The sequence below is a fragment of the Anabrus simplex genome, chromosome 6 (assembly GCF_040414725.1).
Source record: "Anabrus simplex isolate iqAnaSimp1 chromosome 6, ASM4041472v1, whole genome shotgun sequence".
Taxonomy (NCBI): Eukaryota; Metazoa; Arthropoda; class Insecta; order Orthoptera; family Tettigoniidae; genus Anabrus; species Anabrus simplex.
Window position 1 is genome coordinate 133,910,019 of NC_090270.1, and position 22,712 is coordinate 133,932,730.

The following is a 22,712-nucleotide window of genomic DNA, read 5'->3' on the forward strand; positions in this document are numbered from 1 at the left end:
GATCAACAGGACATGAATTGAGTTTCAGCACACAACTTTTTATAATACAAAATAAAACACATCAGCATAATTCAAACAAGGGAGCAGTTACCAAAACTGGCGAAAAGTGCAGCGATTAAAAATGTTTCACCATGCAAAATGAAAGTTAAAACTATTCTAGGCTATATTACATTTGCATTTAAAGTTTCCATTCACAACATTAAATTTGAATACAGTAGTTACTTTACAGGGGCTTCAGGAAGGAGTCCAAAGTCGCTTGCTTCAGTCTTGTGCCGGCAATGTTGTTCCTTATCACAAAATTCTCTATTCGCTGGACAGCCACCAAATTGTCTAGCAATGTGTCATTTACTGCATAAAAATGTTTTTAAAACATCTAAAGCATTCATGACTGCAGACTGTGTTGGTACGTCTGTAATGTCACCGTCCTCACTCTCATCAGATTCATCACATGAGTTAGTAGGCTTAACGAGTTCAAGAATTTCACTCTCATTCAGATCCCCGCACACAGGCGCACCTTTGTCAGCTTTTACATAATCGTCAAATTGGCATGTGACTTCCAGCTGAGAAGAGACACGATTCCAACTATCTGGCACTTCGAGATGAGGAAGTTTTTCTTCAATAATTTTGCTTTCTGTTTCACTTTGTCAGAAGCCAGCGTGTCTGAAACATGCAGGAATTGCAGCGGGAGATATGGTTTCCCATGACACTGCGATACCTCAGATAGCTTCCGGTACATTCCATTTCAGTACTCGTTTTACCTCAAGTCTAAGCATCAATGAGTTGATCAGTATTCTACAAAAGCGGTGTTTAACTCATTGAGGGCCGTGGACGGCGTTTTAAGCTTGTTCCTATGCTCCGGGCCGTGGACGGCGTAAGACATTTAATGTTCCGCGCGATGCAATGCTGTTTATATTCGTCATCTATGCATTTTTACACCTTAGTCAGCGTTACTGGTTGTAGCAGGAAGTTGGTTGACCTTTTTGAGATAACTCTCGTGTTGAGTGGGCTCATGTTTATCTTAGCTGTTTTAGCGGGAATATCTCAGCACTTCCTCGCGCGTCAAGACGGTACTTGAGATTCCAATGCAGTGCGTGTTGTTCTTACCGAGTGTAGTGTAATGGCTTATAAAACAAAGTTTCTTACGGAGGATTAATTATTAGATATTGTTCACAATGATTATTCTGGTGATGAACTTATAACTGAAATAGACTCAGATAGTAAAAGTGAGAGTGACGAGGAAATTCCGTTATAAAGAAAAGTGAAGTGCCTGGTACATATCATCCTAGTTATTGTCCACCCGTTCTACCCTTTACAGAGAATTCAGGTATAAACTTTCAAATAGAAAATAAGCAGGATATTTTGAGTTACGTGAGTATTTTCATGTATGACGAATTTTATCAGTATGTGTGTGAGCAGACCAATTTATACGCGAGTGAGGTGCGGTGCCCCTGCCTTTCACAAAGAATTCAATCATGCAATCGTGGAAACCGATTAGTCCAAAATCCTGATACAAAAATGTACTGGACCGAGGACGCTGTTTTTCATACTCCGATATTTTCTAATACAATGTTCCGAATACGCTTCCTTCGTATTCTTTCATTTCTTCATTTCGGTGACAGTAATCATTACGCCGAAAATACAGATAGGCTGTATAAAATTAGACGTATTTTGAAACCTGTGATACCAGATTCACACCCTAAATATTTACTAGAGGTAAGCACAAAGTATCATTTTTCTAACATTTATAGTTTATGAGTAATTGTAAATTGTATTAAGTGATGCACGTCAAGAGGGCCGGGCATGGAAATGGCTGGTCCAGGCATTCAAGTGTCCCGCTCAGAAGCAGGTACTGAACGTGTTAAGGAGTTTAAATACGCTCTCATCAAGTGGTTGTAGCACAACTGGTAGTCTGGCCCCATGGTGTAGGGGGCAACGCGACCGCGTGTCACCTGGCGGCCCTGGGTTCGATTCCCGTCCGGGTTGGGTTTTTTTAATTCTAATGATTAATATCCCTGGCCTGGGGACTGGGTGTTCGTGACGTCCTTAATCTTCCTTTCCTCACACACAACATTCCACACTACCGCCATTCCAATTACACGCAGGTTCATACAATATGGTGCCAATAGGAGCAAACGCACATGGGTCGACACCCCAAACAAATAGCATTTTTATAAATTTAAAAAAAGCACAACTGGTCCAATTTGGTGGTAGGAATACCAGTTCAGTATTCCGTAGCTCAACATTTGGATGAGCGAGGCAATGGTCTGTAAAAATAACGACTTCTATATTCTTCGATCCCATTCTCGAATCAAATGCTTGGAGCCACTGCTTAAAAAGCATCGATGTCATCCATGCTTTTGTGTTCACTTCATACGTGCACGGAATGTTATACGCCTTTAAATGCTTGCGGGTTGGCTGACTTGCCGATAATAAACGGTTTCAGTTTATCACTACCGTCCATGTTGCAGCACAAAAGAACGGTTAATCGTTCTTTGCTGCGTTTTCCACCTTTGCATGGGTCGCCCTTCACCGCAAGAGTCCTTTGGGGTAATAAATTATAGAAAACTGCAGATTCATCAGCGTTGTAGACATCTTTGGGCTCGTACTTTTTAAGAATTTCACAGAGAATTGGAAGCCAGTCATTGACGGCTTTTTCGTCTACACTTCCCGATTCGCCTTTTATTGTGCGAAGCGAAATGCCACGTCTGAATTGTAAAGTGCTTTAACCATCCAACGCTGCACTGGAAGTCTGAAATACCGAGTCTGAGAGCCAAGTCTTGCGCCTTAGATTTTAGCGTGTGCCCTGAAATAGGAACTTCTGTAGCTCGTTTCTGGGTAAACGACTCAAAAAGGGCAGCTTCAAGGTTAGCATGGTCCGCACCACGCAGTTTCATACTCCCACTTGGGATGCTTCCTTTTAAAACAGTGTCTTTGATTTTTTCCTTATTTTTAAGGATAGTAAATAGAGTCAAATGTGTTAAATTATACTGCCTGCCTATTTCACTTTTGCTCACACTGTTTTTTCCACAAGCCTGCACAGTTTCATATGTTATAGCCAAATCTAACTATTTTCGTTTCCCACTTGACATTGTAATGTGTTAAGTCACAGCAGAACGAACTGGATTTGTTTTATCACCGATGCTGTTTTCAAAAGGAATGAAGACTCCCAAACACAACTTAGAAATAGGTAACAGTGTGAACTATGCTGTTCACAGCACCAAAAACTGAAGACAAACAGAAATTTAAATGAACACTACAGATTACAGTCAGTTCGCTTTTAATATCACTAATAGGGCCTACACGACTTCTTCGCACGTTACGGAAAGAAACTCGATCTTTTAACTCTCTTGGTGCCAGGCGGTAGTGCGAGCACCCACCCTTTAAATTGTCAGAGAGGAGGAAGGGGAAGCATGGTAGAGGCGGGACTATAATCGGGAGGGCGTGGGCGGCGGTAGGTGTAATATGCAAGCGTGTTATGTATTATTTTGAAGATTGATCTATTTTTGGGTAATTTAAGATTATCCAATATTGTAATGAGTGTATCAAACAATATTGTTGATTTTTCAGAATCGAGCTCGATAGCTGCAGTCGCTTAAGTGCGACCAGTATCCAGTATTCGGGAGATAGTAGGTTCGAACCCCACTGTTGGCAGCCCTGAAAATGTTTTTCCGTGGTTTCCCATTTTCACACCAGGCAAATGCTGGGGCTGTACCTTAATTAAGGCCACGGCCACTTCTTTCCCACTCCTAGTCCTTCCCTGTCCCATCGTCGCCATAAGACCCATCTGTGTTGGTGCGACATAAAGCAACTAGCAAGAAGGTTTTTCAGAAAGGTCATTGAGATTAAAATTTGGATTATAGTACTGATCAAGTGAAATGTAGCATTGCTCAGTTAAATCGAGTACGGGGCCTTTATTTATTATATCAATGATGTCTATATCGTGGTCTAAGCCATAAAATTTGTGTTTATAGTCGTTTATATGTTGACCTGCCGCAGAAAATTTTCTGTACTTGATTGCGCTTATGTGTTCTGTGTATGTGATTTTAAACGATCTACCGGTCTGTCCAAGATATACACTGTGACAGTCGTTACAATGAAATCTATAGACACGTGACTTTTCAATGTGATTGGAAGCGTTAATTAAGTTAGAGTTGTGTAAAATATCTAGGTTTCTATTATTGGTTCTGAAGGAAATGTTGATATTCTGCTTCTTAAATATATTTTTAATTTTATGAAATTTGCAATTAAAGGTAAAAGTTGAGAAAATTTTAGATTTATTTGTTTCTTTGAGTAGATTAGATTTTGGGCGATGTCTGAACTTGCTAATTATACTTTCTATAAAATTCTTATTGTAGTCATTATGAAGTGCAGTATTGTGTATAATGTTTAATTCTTTATCAAGGTCTGATTTTGACATAAGAATATTGAATGCTCAGTGTACTAGGCTATTGTAGGTGGCCCGTTTATGATTAAGGGGATGTACGGAGTCCTGTTTTATTGTTGTTGCGGTGTGCGTGGCTTTTCTATAAATTTTATATTTAAATGAGGAAGGAAGCCTGGTGATAGTGAGATCTAGGAAGTTGATGGCATTATTGACTGTGGATTCTAGCGTAAATTTAATATCTGCGTCGATAGTGTTTTGGTGTGTTAAAGTAGCAGCTGCATCTATGGTACGTTGGTCCAAAATAATGAATCTGGACCAGAAATGTATGTTGTTAAATGTTGCATCATTGTCTATTTTTGTGTGTTCTAAAAAGTCCAAGTATATTTCTGCGAAGATGCCGGACGCTGGTGAACCCTCATTTTATATTGATTATCCATCATGTAAATAAAATTATCAGCAGTATTTTGAGAAAGTGTGGCACTTCAGAGGCATTCGTTTGGGTGCGGTTGTGTTTCACTTGATAGGTCTCACAATCAATTGTCTCATTTATGCCTGGTTTCACTTTCTTGTCATAACACACTGCACAGCCCTTTGTTATTTTAGCCTTGCAATAATCTATTATACGTAGCTTCCCATTCAGACAAAATTCTTCGTCACAGCTGCTCTATCACTGCACTTTCAGGCATTTTGTTTCATAACATCCCCCGTAAGTCCCCTGTTAAATAAGTCCCTGAAGGACTTGTGACTTGCTGCTAGCTTATTTTCAGCTTTTTTCTGAAAACTGCTCACTAAAGCTATTGGCTTTTTTCCTGTATTAGGAGGCATGTATTCCATAGCACTGTAGGGAGAATATTTTGAAAAATTGTGGTCACCTTCATTTATCACCCCTTACATCACCGTTTTTGCCACTGTCTTCCACCTCAGCTTCCTCTTCATCACTCTAAAAATTGTTCTCAGATTTGGGAACACTAATTTGACTTTCAGAATCGGTCAACAAATCGTCAGTATCACTATTGTCAAACAACCATTCATAAATATTGTCAGGTTCCATGCCACGACTGGTGGATGACATGATGATCAAAAATGTAAAAACACAACAGCAATGAACTATCTTCTAAGAAAAAGCAACTCAGTTAAAACAAATGAATAGTAGATGACAGCACAGAACAGAGAAACATCCAAGCTAAATAATGCATAAAACTCGGTGACATTTTGGTCCAACATACGAAATACAGGATGTCTGGCTTGAATTAATGTACAGCCCAGTATACTTATTTCCATTTTCACTACCATCGAGAACATTCAAGATCCGGGTTTTTTTGAAACATTTTTTATATAGTTTTGTTCCCGATTAGCCTAGAGGTTTCTAGAGGAGGTCTCTGTATTTTCAGATGTATGTGTAACAGAAGCCACCCCTTCGTAATAAAGCCATGCTGTAGAAAGCGTGCTAACCCACCAGCTGATAGCTTGGGATGGTCTCAGCAAATGTTAGGAGTTGTACTTCCAAACGTAACACATAGTGATTGGAAACAGTAACCGTAATCAAGATAATTATGCCTACACGAACTACTACTACTACTACTACTACTAATAATAATAATAATAATAATAATAATAATAATAATAATAATAATAAAACTGACACTTAATATGAAAAGTGAAATCGTAAAATGACACAGTGGCGGTGGTTACACATCAAAACATGGAAATATGACGGTAGATAATAAATACGCAAAATCAAACCAAATGCAAGGGAACACTTACAGGCCTAATAATGACAACTAATGAGGATTGTGGAAGGTGCGGTATCCCTATGAGGTCCATGGGAAGGTATGACATTATGGGGGGAGAAAAGACTTGCAAGACACACCCTCTAGCTCAACTATATTAAAATTAACAAACAAACATTACAAGAAACAAAGTTAAATGACATAGCAACTGATACTCAACTCACAAACCAAATCGGTTTAATGACAGATACAGATCAGCTAAACAAATGAAAACCTAATCAGAATACTTAAATCACTTAGTAAAATACAAGTTTAACGTTGTAGGCTTATGCAGAATTACAATGGTTTTTGATTAAAAATGCGGGTGAAAGAATTAAAATTACAAACGACGGGAATCTAGGTCAAATTTAGACGACACGTTAAATTTAAAACTTTGAAAAAGACATTAAGGGAGTAAATACCGAAACGCAAAAGGAATTAAATTAAATCAACTGAAATCAGAAACTTAGAAATGGCACTTACCAATAAGGAGTTAGGGTTCCCAGAGGGGAAACCCTCGAGTGCATCCACACTCGGGGACGGTCAGATGGAAAGACGCCAAGAACTCGCATCATACACGCAAAGCCAGCAGAAGACTGGAAATAGCCAGATCACAAACAATCAATCGGATGTAAATTTCACTATATTCCCGTTCTTTTCGCCAATTGGAATGCCCATTCTTTTGGCCAGTCCAATTGTATGACCATATATGGTCATTTCCTGACTTGCTGAAGCAAGAGGAATTGCAACACCTGTTACAACATCAGTAACCACAAGTGCGGTATAGGATGCCTCAAAATTAAAGCACCTTAAAAAAAAATTTTTTTTCTCAGATTACAAGGTTACAATTTTGACATAGGCCTACATAATTTAAAAAATAATGTTCAAATAATTCTTCAAGAAATTCTTCAAGTTAAAACATCCCAAATGTCTTTTCTTCATGCTTGCTGACATTAATTTAAATGATCAATTACATAAAATTTAAATTTAAAAAAAATCACTTCAAAATTAATTCTTGCATCAAAAAAAAAGTCACTTTAAAATTAATTCTTACATCTTGCAATGTTCATTTACAGTTCCATATATCTTGCTGTTTCCCTAAATTACATTTTAAAAAATTTTTACAAACATATTTAAATTAATATTTCTTGCAGTTACATAAAAATAATTCCAGCAGAGTCCAGAGTTTTTATTTCTCCATATCTCACAATACAAAATATTACAAACAAAAATGAAATCCTGCTGTCCTTTCTTGATGACAAAAATGCAATTCTGCTGTTCTTTCTTGATGACACACCTGTCACAGAAACATTCTTTGCGGCTGTCAAAAGCCAGGCCTTTATTTTAAATTATTTTTCATGCTTCTTCTCTACCTTTATCACATTAGGAGTTACCTAAACAGCTGTAATTGAGATAGTGATTGCATTGTTTAGGTTAGGTATGTTAACTCTAAAGGCCTGGATGGTGCCAGAAGTTCACTAAAAAAATATATATAAATAAATAACGAGAAAGCTTGCCATATATATGGATATCCAATGGTGTGGGGAGGTAATGCGGTTTATTATCATAATGTTTAATTTTGTGTGTTCGTTGTCTCAGTGTTTTTATTAATGCAAAGTAGGAATATGATTTGTTAGGTATGTTGACGAGTGAAACAATGTTATGATTGGATTGGTTTTATCACATTTTATACATCCTTCTCCAAAAATTACCTGTATTGGCCTGACTTATGAGTTATTAAACAGTCACAGTGTTTATAATATCACCTGCCATATTAATAACAATAACCGTGAATATTTCTTAACTAAACTCGTTTTCTTATACCAAGGTAGTGCAGCTCTTTCCAGGCATGCCCTCAATGGAGGTGAGCTGCATGCACCATTTTACCACATACCAAATCTCCTGTCATTTTAAATCTCTAGCAGTACTGGGAATCAAACTTGGGCCCCCCAAAACGGCAGCTGGTTGTGCTAACCGTTACACTTTGGAGGCGGACATTCTTAACTACAAAACACAGACATATCACATGACTAATGCATGCTTGCCGTGCAGTGCGCTACTGAGGCAGACATTTTTAACTACATACTGCATGACTTTGATGTGTACCACTACTTGCATTGCGTGGATCAGAGAGTTGACTATTCACCTATTTATATGATGTCATCGAAGCTGCAGTACGGCCTGTATCCGCTATGAAGTGGAATTGTTGTTGTTGTTCTTCTCTATTGAATTACGTTGCGGGTTCTTATATGTGACCTTCAATTTTTTTCATTTTATCTCGAAAAGTGGGGGGGGGGGGCTTAATATACGAGGAAATACAATATATTATGTTTTATGTGTAGTCCGTATATCCAATTTTTTATTGTCAATTTTCATCGGACTGGGAAGTGCTCTAATAGTTAAATAATCATGTGTGATTGAAGGGTAAATAAGAAAGTCATGATTGAGGCATTTTTGAAATGGCTTGAATTGAGATTTCACTTTTTTTAGCTGGCATAGTTATACCAGTAGCTTGTTTTCAGTTGATTGAACAGCATGGGAAAATAAGTTAATAAGTTGTCTGTAATTATGACTGTATTTTAGTATAAGATAAAATTGTTGCAAGTAATGGTATAATTGGTAATTCTTTGTGCTTGTTAATATAGATATTATGTCTATGCTTGTTTTTTTTATTTATTTCAGAATGACCTAATATTTATATTTGTTGATCATGTGGATGAAGTCCTGCAAGCTGCTTTTGAGGGTGGATTGCCTGGTGATTCATCCTTTGAAATGCCACCATTACGTAGTAAACTCTAATGTTTATAATTTGTTATTATTACTACTAGCTTGAGCTGCTGGGTTTACTGTGTGGTATTAAATGATCTCAAGCCAGTTGAAATTTAATCTATGATTGTAAATGTTATGGATATTATATCAGACACAAGGTTTGAAAAATATTAAAGGATGCAACTTTATTTTAGTAAATTTTTATCAGCAAGTATAAGGAAAAGGGAATATTCATGAAGAGATGTTTGTAAAATTGGACCAGCAAATGAAATTTAACTTGATATTGTTTATGAGGTAAAATTTAAGGCACGTACTCATATTGGCCAGTAGTTTACATGTATTTCTTATAATATACCATCACATTGGTCTTGAGTATGTGCTCATCTGAGGACTGGAACTTAGGAAGAAAAAAAAAAACCTCTTATTTTATAAACTGTTAGTATCCTGATCATCAGGGATAGGATTTCTGTATGCTCCAAAGTTTGTATCTCTGTGTGTATATTGTTATTATTACGAAAAAGGATTAAGTACAGAAATATCCTTTCTTCAGAAGTAAGTTAGGCTGTTATTTTGTGTGATAAACATTTAAGTCATTTGCCAGGAAGTATATTGCAAAACCTGCATATTATCTCTTAAAATGGTAAACTCCACTTCAAATGCAGCAATATAATCACGATTGGAGTTTTACAACACAGTTGAAGGGCGAAAGATGGTAAATATTGTCATCCATATTATCACCTGTTGTGAATTTCTTATTGCCAGATAGATAACCAGAACAACAAAAACCACAGTTGGACAGTCTCATCCATTAATCCTTCTAAGTTGTAGCAAAAGTCCACAAAGATTTAATTATTACAATAGGAAGAAAACACCTGTTGTCTCTATCTGTAAATTTGTATAAATTCTATTAAAATGTAATACTACTCATAATGTGTAAAAAAAACATGCAGTAATGCTTAATATGTGCAAAAATGAATGGTTTTGGTACTAAACATAATGGTTGATCTGAAATTTCAACAATACGTAGTATGGTAAATATATTTCCATGTAAATCCTGCTCCTGGTGATCATAATGTTGCCTGTTTATATTCTAAACCATAAAGAATTAACTTCTACATTTCTCTTATCAGAGATCATTCATTCATTAATTTTCCTCTTGACAGCAATTTTAATTGTATTTATTTTAGTCAGTTGTGGAACTTATTTCTTTCCTTGTAAATTATTTTTTTAATGTTTATTTGCAGAAATAAGACTTAATACTAAGTTCTGAGACATTCCTCTGTTTCATGAAAGTAAATACTGTTATATTAAGTTGCAAAATATAGCTTATATTTTTGTAGTAAAATATGTATAGCCAAATATATAGTTACTGTGATGTTTTACTTTTCTACTTTGTAACCATGGTACAAGAATTGGATATAGGCCTATGTTGTTAATAAAATATTTTAAAGCTACATGGCTTTTATTTTGTCTTTGACAGATGATGGAAGTGATTTTCATTGTATTTGAGAGGGAAGTACAATATGATAATCCCCTCTTAACTCTTGCTATGTTGTATATGAGAAGATCCCATCGAAAAATGAAGGTAAAGGGCATGAAAAATTAAATTTTTCCAAAGCCTCACAAACCTAGTACTGTCTTGTTCAGAAGAGAAAAAAAGTTGAGCAGAAGAGATTGGATAAGAAAGGTAGAAGTGTGGAGCTTGGCACAAATAATCAGTGTTGGGCAATGCTCTCTGAAGACTCTTGAGACTGACGTCACAGATCTCGAGACCGATTCTTCTGTGCTGTGATCTGTGTGGCGTCCCAGTAAATACGAGTTTAAGCTTGATAGTACATCATCAGCGGTTCTCATAAGAGAATGTGTGTGCCGATAAATTTTGTCAAAAACCTGGAAAAGCATTGCATGTTTAACTATGAACCCCTGAATACCATTAACGAAAGTGAAAACAGAATGTCAATATCTTAAATGGTTCAGAATTATTTGAGGTGAAAATCTTAGCTGAATAACCCTGCATTAAGTGCCAGATCATCCCAAAAGTATTTCTGCTGACTTACAACACAGCGGGCTGTGCTATGTGGCATCTCTCTAAAATAACCTACATCCACTACTTACATTGTGTTTCGGACATAAGTCTTAAAGTTGTCACGTACAATTAAACACAATTACGCATTGCACCGTAATATTCCAAAGTACCTATTTATGATGCAAATACTATCATTGTAAGGAATTATTTCTTTTGTCACCAAAATATCGGTAAACACAAGCACTGGTCATACGGATATTGAACGTGGGGTCTGATAAAGATGTACATCTACAGTAGCCGTCAGTTTCTCTACTTAGCCTACTCATTCGTGTACTGCATACAGTGCGAGAATATGTTATAAATGTTGATTCCAAACAGGCATCAATTTTTTGTAAAAAAACAAAGGCTCTCATAGTGCATTGGCACTGCCGGTGGCTTCAAGTAGCCTACGCAGTGGCCTCCATGGTATGCACTAGCCATGCGTCTTGGTGGGTGTGATAAGTACTAACTGATAAGCCCAACTTAGCACACCGGGGTGAAACGCTGGCAACCAGGAATGAGTTAGCTGGAAAATTTATAATGTCCAATAATGGACCATGTACATTGGTATTAATATGTTATAAGTATGTTATACTGCATCAAAATAGACCTCGGTAGAAAAAAAATTAACGCCCTAGTCACTTGTTGACACGTATTTACGGAATGGAGAAGGCCCGTGGTGGACTATTCCCATGCTCGTCACAAACAACATTCAGCTCCATCTACCTGTAGGCCTACGACACAATGCGGGGACAGTGTTCTCAAGATCTCTCAAAACTTCTCGCGAGAAACAGTGCCTGCGCTAGTCTGGAGAAATCTAGAGGAGACTCCATTTCAGACTGCCCAACACTACAAATAAGTACAAGCATTGTCAGACTCGGCTAGAGGAGTCCCAAGTTGAGTTGCCTGTTACAACAAGGAATGGATAGTATATGGCTATCGAATTTATTCGCATATTGGGTGCAGATCAATTTTCCCATAACATTCTAGGCAAAGAGAAATCCTTGTTTAATGAACGAATTTCATTTTCAACAAAAATTGCCTTGGAAATATTGAAAATCTTAAAATTGTATGGATTGCAGTAATTTATAACTCTTAGGCTCTTCAGTGTGTTGAAACTAATTTATGAGCACATAAAATTTAGAAAAAACTAGTAATAAAAAATTAAGGACTGCATACTTGGTTGTGCTGACGACGCATTACATTCTCCTCAAAGGATAGCAATTACCAGTATTTCTGTAGTATGTGTGTGAAGGGGATGACAGTATGCAGCATTTTATTGGTGATAAGCAGCAGTGGCTGCTGAGGGGGACTGGCGGAGCACTACTTTTTAACAAATTTACGTTCTTACTAAACACACACAAGTAAACAAATGCATACTCGGATACACATCATACAATTAAATACTCGATCATTACTCCACTACTTCACTATCTTCTTCGCTTTAAACTTTTAAGTGCTGAGTGACCAGTTGACTGTTTGGTACCTCAGTGCTGAGTTTTTTCATTCGTATGTAAAAAAAATTGTAGAAGCCTCAATTTTTAACTTATCAGTGGGGAGATTAACTTAAAATGTTTATAAATGTTGGTTGTTTATATATCTACATGCAAATGGAAAATCCTACGCTTATGTTCAATATTATTTTGAGAGAAAACAAAATTACACTTACGTGCCCATGTGTGCATTATCTTTATACAAAGTAAAGAGCCCAAAATAATATTATTTCCTAAAATCTGTAGGCAACTAATACATGTAACTTCTTAGAAGTATATAAGTTGACATTTTAAGATACTTTCCAAACCTGGAATGTGGTGATGGTTAAATGTTTTCTTTCCGTGGTTTCCCATTTTCATACCAGGCAAATGCTGGGGCTGTACCTTAATTAAGGCCACGGCCGCTTCCTTCCCACTCCCAGCCCTTCTCGGTCCCATCGTCGCTGTAAGACCTACCTGTGTCGGTGTGACGTAAAGCAACTAGCAAAAAAAAAAAAAGTGTTTTCTACTGGTTGTTTGTGATGCCGATTTGTTCAACTATCTGCACCAACTCCACTGGCACAAAAGTTTATAAAAATCAATGATTTTTGGGTTGTCATCAAACACTACTTGGCCCTCAGAGCCTGTCACAGTTACCTGAAACTCTGGTGAAGAAAAGTAATCCTTCCACCATGAAAATAGTGATAAAATAGCTTTTGTACTCACTGTGTTTTCCTTCTTTCATTTAGAAGGAGGCTCTGTTTCTCTCTCACATACAATATTTTTGGCACTCTCTCTATCACTCTCACTTTCAAAATCGCTTAACAATTCCTTAAATTGATCATGTCCATCATCACTTTCCGCTGTGGTTAATAACTGAAAGATTCTGTGATCCGATATAACATCGCTGCAAGAGCGACTAAATTGTTGTTCCGCCATGAACAACTCCACAGACGTCTACAAAAAGCTCTGTAAGTTACTTCCCTAAGCTATAATCTCTGATCAGTCAGTTCTGCATAATGCCCAACAGATGGCAGAACATGTCAGAGATCAAATTCGCACTCGAAAGTGAACCGGGAAACTAAAAAAAAGTTAAAATTCTTGCTCACCGTCTATAGACGGGCGTAGCACTGGTGGACCGGCCGCGTCAGCCCGTCTATAGGCAGGTGTAGCACTCATCGGGTTAAGAGAAAATGTGGAATGAAATGTTGGTGTCCATTCAAAGAAGGTGGCGATCCAGACTCCTGCTTCACCCAAGTATCTTGAACTCTTTAAATGTACAGTACCCATCTTGAAGTGGTGGTGGTGGTGATTTTTGTTTTAAGAGGAAGCACAACTAGGTAATCAACCTCCCTGAACAAATTTAATGGAAGAGAAATTTAAAATAAAACAAAATTATTTATTCAACGACGGAATTTAGATACGAAGTACAAAATAAAAAAGTATTGTATTAAGCCAAAAAGTTCACTAACGTATCAAAAGGATGTTCCCTGAGTAACAGAACATTTGCAGTTGACATACCTTTGAATAATCCACTGTCGCACATAAAGCAGATGACGAGGACAGCAGTAGTCGCGTCATCGGCGAATATGCGTTCGAGTGTTTCCAGTAGATTCACAATTAAGTATTTAATTTATTTTCCACCTAGTCGATACAATGATTGCTTAAGGCAATTTTTAATGGTCAAAAGTGGTACATGTTTCGTATATTATCAACATCTTCAGCCACATAACACTGTTTAGATGAAAAATATATAAAATTGACAAAGTAATGCTTTAGAGGAAGTGTCCTTAAAATTAACATAAGGACACTTCCTTAAAATTAACATAAGGACACTTCCTCTAAAGCATTACTTTGTCAATTTTATATATTTTTCATCTAAACAGTGTTATGTGGCTGAAGATGTTGATAATATACAAAACATGTACCACTTTTGACCATTAAAAATTGCCTTAAGCAATCATTGTATCGACTAGGTGGAAAATAAATTAAATACTTAATTGTGAATCTATTGAAGTGCGATACGGACCATGAAGCTGATTTTATGTAATGTTTCCAGTAGGCCGAGGTTCCATCTTAGGCTAGAGAGATCGGCGCACTCTGTGGGCCATGGTGCAGTCGGCACCACAAGAACAACTGGGGGATCTCCCCTCTTTAGGAGATAAGAAAGCATTGTCCGCGATCTATCCTCAGCCTACACAATACTATGGTCTCTCTCCAGGAAAGCTGGAAACAGGACCGCCACATGATAGTTGTCTTCTTAATTACTCTTGGCTTGTTAGGAGTTTGGATAGTTAGCCAGTCCGATTCCCAGGACGCCAAGATGGTTCGACGTAGCTGAGAACAAATATCTTCAGGAGGTACATTCATAGGTCTTGGAGGTAAAAGTACCGCTTCCTTTGCAGCTTTATCCGCAAGTTCATTTCCCGCAATCTCAACTTGGTTTGGAAGCCACGTGAAGGTGATTCTGGTGCCAGCATCACTTAACCTGGCTAGAAGATCATGAATCCGCTGCACCAGTCGGTGTTGCGAGAAACAGGTTTCGATAGACTGTAGAGAACTTAACGAGTCGGTACACGTGAGAAAATGGTTTCTTTCGGCACCCACTGTAAACTGCAGAGCCTCTACGATGGCGTAAAGCTCCACAGTATACTCGCTACATATACTTGGAAGTGAGATCTTCATGCTTATATCATCGGTGACGAAAGTGCAAACAATATTTTCTCTGATTTTAGAGCCATCCGCGAAGATATGTCTCGCAGCCGGATACTGGTGAACGAAATTCTGGAAATACCTCCAATAAACAGAGGAATCCATGTTCACCTTGGTTCTACGGAGTAGATCTAGGTGTATATCCAGTCGTGGAACTAGCCACGGAGGTACTTCGCTAAAAGTCTGTTCAAGGCAACCACCGATATCTATATTTAATTCATGACACAAGCTATCAATTCGAAACCTGACCGGATGTGTGGCAATCGGCCCAGTCTTGGTACCTCTGATGGTATTGGGTATCAAAGATACATTGATAGGTTGGATGTAGCGGCATTTCATGAATTTTGGCACCGTACGTGAGGAGTGACTGCTGCCTCCTTATTCATAAAGATGGAACTCCCAGTTCAGCGAGTAGGGTGGGAATGGGGCTAGTATGGAAAGCACCAGTTGCCAGCCTAACTCCACTATGGTGAACACTGTCTAAAAGGCTCAGCATAGATTTTGATGCTGAGCCATAAGCCGTTGTCATGTAAAAACGCAGCAGCACCACACAGTCAGTCCCCCACAAAGTGCCGCTGAGAAACTTAAGCATGTTAAGTCTCTTCATGCAGGCAACCTTTAACTGATGGATGTGGGGCTGCCACGTTAGTCTCTTATCAAATTGGAGACCCAGGAATCTGCAGGTGTCTACCACAGGTAAGGCACTGTTTTGCAAGCGGAGCTGTGATTCAGGATGCACAAGCCGATGTCGGCAGAAGTGTACAACGAGGTTTTCGCCATTGAAAATCGAAAACTATGTTGCAGGGCCCATCTGTTGACTCGGTTAATAGCTTGCTGCAGCTGTCTCTCAGCAAACTCCACCCTTCCGGAGCTGTAATGTAGAGGTAAATCATCTACATATAGCGAAGGAATGACTGCGGACCCAGCAGCGGCAACTACGTACACTCAGTACAGATCCCTGTGGTACTCCGTTTTCTTGAACGTAATATTGAGAAGATGCATTCCCTACTCGAAAGAGCTTGAGGGACATGAAGTTCTCAATAAATGTTGGCAAATTTCCCCCAAATCCCCACTGGTGTAGTGTGGAGAGAATCCTGTATCGCCAGGTAGTATTGTAAGCTTTCTCCAGGTCAAAGAACACAGTGACTAGCTGTTCCTTCCGGAGAAAGGCCTCCTGAATGACTCTCTCCAGTCTGACCAGATGATCATTGGCAGACCAATAAGAGTCTGGTAATTCTTAGACAATAGACCTTCCTTTTCCATGGCCCACACAAGATGCCGGTTAATCATCCTTTCAAATAGCTTACAAAGGCCATTTGTAAGGCCTATTGGCCTATATCTATTCAGAAGTTTTGGATCTTTATCTGGCTTAGGAATTGGTATCACAATTCTCTCAGGCCATTGAGAAGGAAACACTCCTTCACTCCATATTCTGTTGAATAGGGTGAAGATATCCTTGAGACATCTGTCACTCAAATTCTTAAGAATATGATTGTGGATCTTGTCCAGTCCAGGAACCGTGTCAGTGCATAGCGAGAGTGCACTCTGCAACTCCCACTCCGTGAAAGGCACGTTATAGGAATGCCAAGCACTAGAGGCGAAAGAGAGATGGTGTGCCTCTGCCTCGTGCTTAATTGTTAGAAATGCAGAGTTGTATCTCCCAGAACTGGACGTATCTGCAAAATGTAACGCGATGTGGTCTGTAATGACTTAAGGAATCCTAACTATATCTCCATTAATGGAGATTCCGGGGACTGAGGGCATATTCTGTACTCCGACAATATGGCGGAGTTTTGTCCACACTTGTGATGGCAGAGTGTGTGGTGCCACGAAAGACACATACTTTTCTCACGTAGCTTTCTTACTTTCTCGAATCAGAAAACGGGATTTCATGCGCAGACGCTTAAATGTGATGTGATTGGCCATCGTAGGATTCCGACAATAATGCTTAAAAGCCCATCGGCGATTACGTATGGCTGCTGCAGTTTCGTTGGTCCATCATGGGACCTGTTTCCGGCGAGGAACACCGGACGAGGAAGGAATTGCTTCCTCTGCAGCAGCAAGAATTCCAGTAGTAATGGAAGAAACGTGGTCATCAACAGACTCCAACATATCATTGGCCATCACTGCGCGTTTGCAAAATTCTCCCAATTTGCCCGCCACAGTAGCCAGCGCTTGGTTACTTCAGACTGTCTTTGATTCAAGAGAGATAGAATTATCGGAAAGTGGTCACTATCACAGAGATCTTCATGTACTTGCCACCGTAGCAGGGGAACTAGTGCACGTCTGCACAAGGTGACATCCAAGTGTGAAAATGTGCCATGTGCGTTGCTGAAATGTGTCAGTTCCCCTGTGTTAAGCACACAAACAATAGTGCCATTTTGTGGATAGGTAGCGCAACAAAATTAGGACAATTGCTTGCCCTCATTCGGTTCACCACCTGCCAGTTTCCGCTGTTATTGTCGGTATTGTCATCACCGTCCACGACAATTAGTGGTTCAGTCTCCATTTTCTCCTCAGAAGAGGGAGACGCAGTGGCTGGGCACTCCGCAGACAGTGATCTCATTGATCACGAGCGGTGGACCTTCTTCCTGGGAGAACTTCGTTCCCCAGAAAGTGATCGAGTAGAGGGACATCGTGTTTCTTCACTCTTGCCCACCATTTTGAACATTTTGGAGGAGGTCTGGCAGATGACTTGCCAGGCTTTTTTGGGGATCCTGGGAACCCCAATCTTGTTGGAGAAGGTTTCTTCTCCAAACATGTAGGGGAGGTTTTAGGCTTCCCTTTCTCCTTTTTTGGGCCAGTTGAAGGATGGCTGGAAGGTGATTTTCCAGCCATTGTTGAGGAAGTTCTTTCCCCACCCCCCTGCCCTTTTGAGGGAGGACTTCTCAGCTGAATGTATCTGGGAAGAGTTCTTCCCAGACGTCTTCGGCAATGACACACTTGCTGACTGTTGAACCTGTGATTTGATGATTACTTGCTGGGTACTTGATGTTGCTTCTGGAATTGATGGTGGAACATAGGGTACAAAACTTACGGGAGATATGCGTACACTAGTGGCCTTCTCTGCAAAGGAGATGGAGAATTCCAGAGGAGCCATTGATATATACTTCTTCCCTGCCTCTGGATAAGAGAGTTTATCCAGAGTCTTAATCTCCCGGATCTTTTTCTCCTGCTTAAATGTAGGGCATTCCTTGGACCGAGGAGCGTGCTCTCCAGTGCAGTTAATGTACACTGGTGGTGGTGTACACTCCACACTGGCATGCGCCCCTTTTCCTCATGCCCCGCATATCGCTGATCCCTGGCAGCATGGTGAAGTGTGGCCAATCCGCTGGCAGTAGTAGCACCTCATAGGAGAAGGAAAATATGGCCGAACAGTAAGTGTGTACATGGACACCTTAATACGTACGGGCAATTTCTCAATATCGATAGTTAAGATGAAAGCCCCTGTGTCGTAGAGGTTGTCACCGACACGCCTCTTAAGACGTTTAACGTCAAGACACACCTCTACGAGCAAGGCTCCAGATAAGGTCATCATCGGAGGCCTTAATCAAGTCCCTATGAAAGATAACTCCTTTGCTGGAATTAAGGGACTTGTGGCTCTCAATCTTAACTGGCACTGGCCCGAACATTGTGACTTCCAATGAATTTTTACTCTGTTCAAGCGTACTAGTCTTCACGAGTACAGTACCATCCCGCAATTTCCTCATTTCATTTATTTCACCGACAAGACCTACAGCGTTGCTTATCAGGAATGGGTTCTCTTCAAGTAAGCTCTGTCCATCGATTCTGGTCGCAACCAGAAATCGTGGCAGACGCTCTTCAGAAACTTCCTTATGAGACAGGTCAACACGATTGAAGCACTTATGTTTCCTAACTGAACAATTAAAGGACACAGTTTTAAGGCCTGCAGCCTTAGGAGAATCAAAACCAAACTCAAAAACCATGCATAGTCCCACAAGTATCTGGGATATAAAAGGTCGACCTTCGGCAGAGCCCTTACGTACCAAAGGCAAGGCTATATGCTTCGGAGGGTGCCCAGTATCTGGAGGGGGTCGCTAAGAACTACTCTCCCAGTAGCCATGCATCACATCGCCACGACCCGAAGCTTGTGATTGGGGAGGGTTGTTAAGAACTACTCTCCCAGTAGCCATGCATCACCACGCCGTGACCCGAAACTTGTGATTGGGGGAGGGTTAAACCTCCGTAGAACGTACTACCCGAGTCAGAGAGGATGGCTAGACAGGAAGAAGAATGAAATTTAAGAAGGTGATAATAGAAGGGTAGAAATAATAATGAAGAATAAAGAGCACAGACACCTTTTAGGCAACTCGGGGAACACCTTGGTAGTCTGGCCTTACACCGAGGCCAGTCCAACATTTATAAGCGTGAGCTGGCACAGCCCTCGAGATCAACAAGCACACAAGCCCCCACACCGAGGTCAAGGTCTTGATATCCCTATAGGGAGAAAAAGTATCTTGAACTACAGCAATTTAAATGTACCTACTCTCACTGAAGTCTATCTGAAATACGTTCACAGCGCTATATACATGCATTATGTAACTACCGTTGGATGGCCGCATAATCCTAAGTCCATTCAAATTACTGTACTGACTGATAGGCCTACTACTGAGTCTACAGGACGAATGAGGTACAGTCTAGTTGCCCTGGCCATGCAAAGGATCTGTGCATTGTTCGATGATGGCAGTGTTATTCCTTTATTCAAATACGAATTCAATTCTATGTTGTAAATCCACAAACTTAGAAATGACTTTATCGTCAAAGTCAGGCATATCATAAATGAGGTCTTTTGCAGTAGAAATTATTGCCAGAGCAGCCGTTCTTCAGTTACTGTATTGCATAGAAATTACTTAAGAGCCAGTGTCGAGAAACAGCGCTCTGCTTCGGCTGTGGACATGGGTGTTGTCACAATTATCCTGAGAAGCTTTAGTTTCTTTGATTTGAGATTATTTCCTAAAATAAAAACGAGAAGTGGTAGAGCTCCTTTGACTTGCCTGAAATCTGTCTGTAAATTACTTCCAATTCTGTCTTTATCCTTTCTTTCTGCAACATTGGATAATGTAACACAGTAGAATTTAATATATTTTCTGGAAAGTTTGTAGAGATTTTGTCAAATCATTGTACAGTAGTGTTGCAGCTTCAATATACCCGGTAAATGCAAACCTATCATGCACCTGATTTGTTACATCACAGACTACTTTCGCTGCAATGGTCCTTGTGTCACTTACTCTACACCTTTGATCGGAATTGTTGTATTCCGTAAGATCACATGCAATTGTATGTATTTCTTCATGTTGTTGTATTTTGCAAAGTCAGAAATAGCCTTTTTTATTTGGACTGAATCTGTTTTGCGTTTTTGTATCTGATTGTGCAGTGTGTCAACATGCGGCATTACTTAATGACTTAAACAGACAACCAGACATGAATATGGTATCCTCAAGAGCCCGGCGCAGTCCACTGGCTTCATTTATACTAATAGACATTTTACCCTCTTCTTCTATTCTACAAAAGCACTCAGTTTGTTTCTCTCTAATCTCGTAAACTACATTCACCGTACAAATGTTATAGTTCCAGCGAGTATTGATTGTCCGAAGGAGTTTAGTCTTCAGTATTTCATTCGGGAGGTCGCTTCTGTGAGACGAGTTGAAAAAAAAATTTGGATTGCGGACAGGTTATAGAAAAATAATTTGGCTTGGGGATTGTATGAACAAGCCTTCTGCATTGTCAAATTTAGTTGGTGTCCATAGCAATGAATGAAATGCGCATTAGGATACTGTACTTTCAATTTCGCCTGCACACCTCCTGTCCTTCTGCTCATTATGATGACTCCGTCATAACTCTGACAAATAAGTTTATGTGGTGTGTCCCTTAATATGGGATTCATTTGCTTTAAACAAACAATGACTCAGTCTATCCGTTGTCCTGTCTGTTGGATTCATGAACCTCCGAAACCTTTCATGGACATGACCTTCTAATGCATATCGAAAAACAAATACCAATTGGCATGTGATTGAAACATCTGTTGTTTCATCTGCTTCTATTGCAACGAATTGGGATTCCCCAATTTCTGAAAAATTCCTTCCCTACACACATTCAACATACAGTTGAGAAGCTCGTTCTGAATGGTCTTCGATGTACGTTTAAATACAAAAGCTTTAGCCACGTGCTCTTTCATAGCAATAGACGATTTCAGCTGTAAAATTAATGAGACCTTGTAAATTCCAGGATATAGAGAATTGTCTGTCTTATGGCCATGGAGTACCATTTTAAATATGCCATAGAATTGAATAATTGTGCCTATTCTTCCTAACCTGATCAGTGTGTTAAGGGATTGACGATATGGGGAATCCAGTTGAGTCACTATATTAACTTTCCCTAGCACAGCTAATTCCATGCATGAATTCATATGTTGGGAGGAACTTTCGTGCTTTTTAATTTTTTCTTTCAAGTGTTTCAGATCTGTTAATCCGGTTTTCGTCCAAATCAGGTCATGTCTGAATAACGTACGTGGAAAACAGAAAAACACATTCCTTGTATCACAGCTACACAACCACTCATATTCTGTACACACCCCTGGCTGGAAACTACATCGATATTTGCACCCTGTATATTGTCCGACTTGTTCTAGTTGTAAATGAGGTGTAGGTTGACCGAGTGTCTTTATCTCCATCTTTTCAGTTAGGGACAGTTGCAAAAAAAATCTACTTAAAATTTTACTCACAGATGTCATTGTATATAGCCTACAGGTTAATCGTACCTGTGTGATATACCTTATGCGACTCTTCATAGGGATTCTATATATCCACATACAATGCACAACAGATTTACTTTTAATGATCCCACACTAAACTGATATTGATAGTGACCTACACTAAATATTACAAAATAGGATACTAACTAATTTCATTAGCCAGTACAGCACGTTTATCAGACCACAGACGACAGACTTGGAATACAAATTTGAAAGCGATGTGCAGCTCGGTGCAATAAGTCTTTGCGTATTTTCGGAATCGTAGTGGGTTGGCTTCGGCAATGACCCAATCTCCCATGCTGTGCATGTTAAAAATAGTTCTACGCATGCGCTAACGAAAATCACCTAAGAAAGAGACAACAGCAAAGGACACAGGGCCAGCGAAGAGCCTACTGGTGAAAGCAAAGTATGTGTCTGATGAAAACAATGATGCTCTAGCTGCCTGCGGTGCCTAATATCAAAACTGAATGTATCATCATTCAGATTACCCAGTACTTGTAAAACCATGCATTAACAGTTACTTAGCTGGAGGGACACATGCCCCTCTGCCCTTTAGAGCGAGCCACTACTGGTGATAAGTGAAGGGTGGAATAGTAATGTTCAAATTTAAATTTTTAAACAACAATGCACGAAAACTGTAGTCGCAATCGGTCCTTTTTAACGCGCAAAAGAATACACTGAATGGCTAATAACTAGGGATGGGAAATTAGAGCACATGCCTCAAGAATTGCAATAACTTCTCAATGGTTTTCTCACAAAAGCATGCTTC

At 39.4% G+C, this 22,712-nt stretch overlaps 2 protein-coding genes across 3 annotated transcripts in view; one reads left to right on the plus strand and one right to left on the minus strand.

The window, feature by feature from the left end:
• The window catches only part of LOC136876197 (lon protease homolog 2, peroxisomal), a 212,228-nt gene extending 201,852 nt beyond the window's left edge, over positions 1-10,376 (plus strand). For both annotated transcript variants that reach the window (XM_067149939.2, XM_067149940.2), the window contains one exon: positions 8,836-10,376. In XM_067149939.2, the coding sequence (XP_067006040.1) occupies positions 8,836-8,952 (117 nt within the window). In that variant the 3' untranslated portion in view covers positions 8,953-10,376. The remainder of the gene's footprint in view (positions 1-8,835) is intronic.
• A 7,683-nt stretch (positions 10,377-18,059) lies between these two features.
• The window catches only part of LOC136875892 (dual specificity protein phosphatase CDC14A), a 71,017-nt gene continuing 66,364 nt past the window's right edge, over positions 18,060-22,712 (minus strand). The window contains exon 6 of the mRNA XM_067149512.2: positions 18,060-18,171. Coding sequence (XP_067005613.1) covers positions 18,060-18,171 — 112 coding nt within the window. The remainder of the gene's footprint in view (positions 18,172-22,712) is intronic.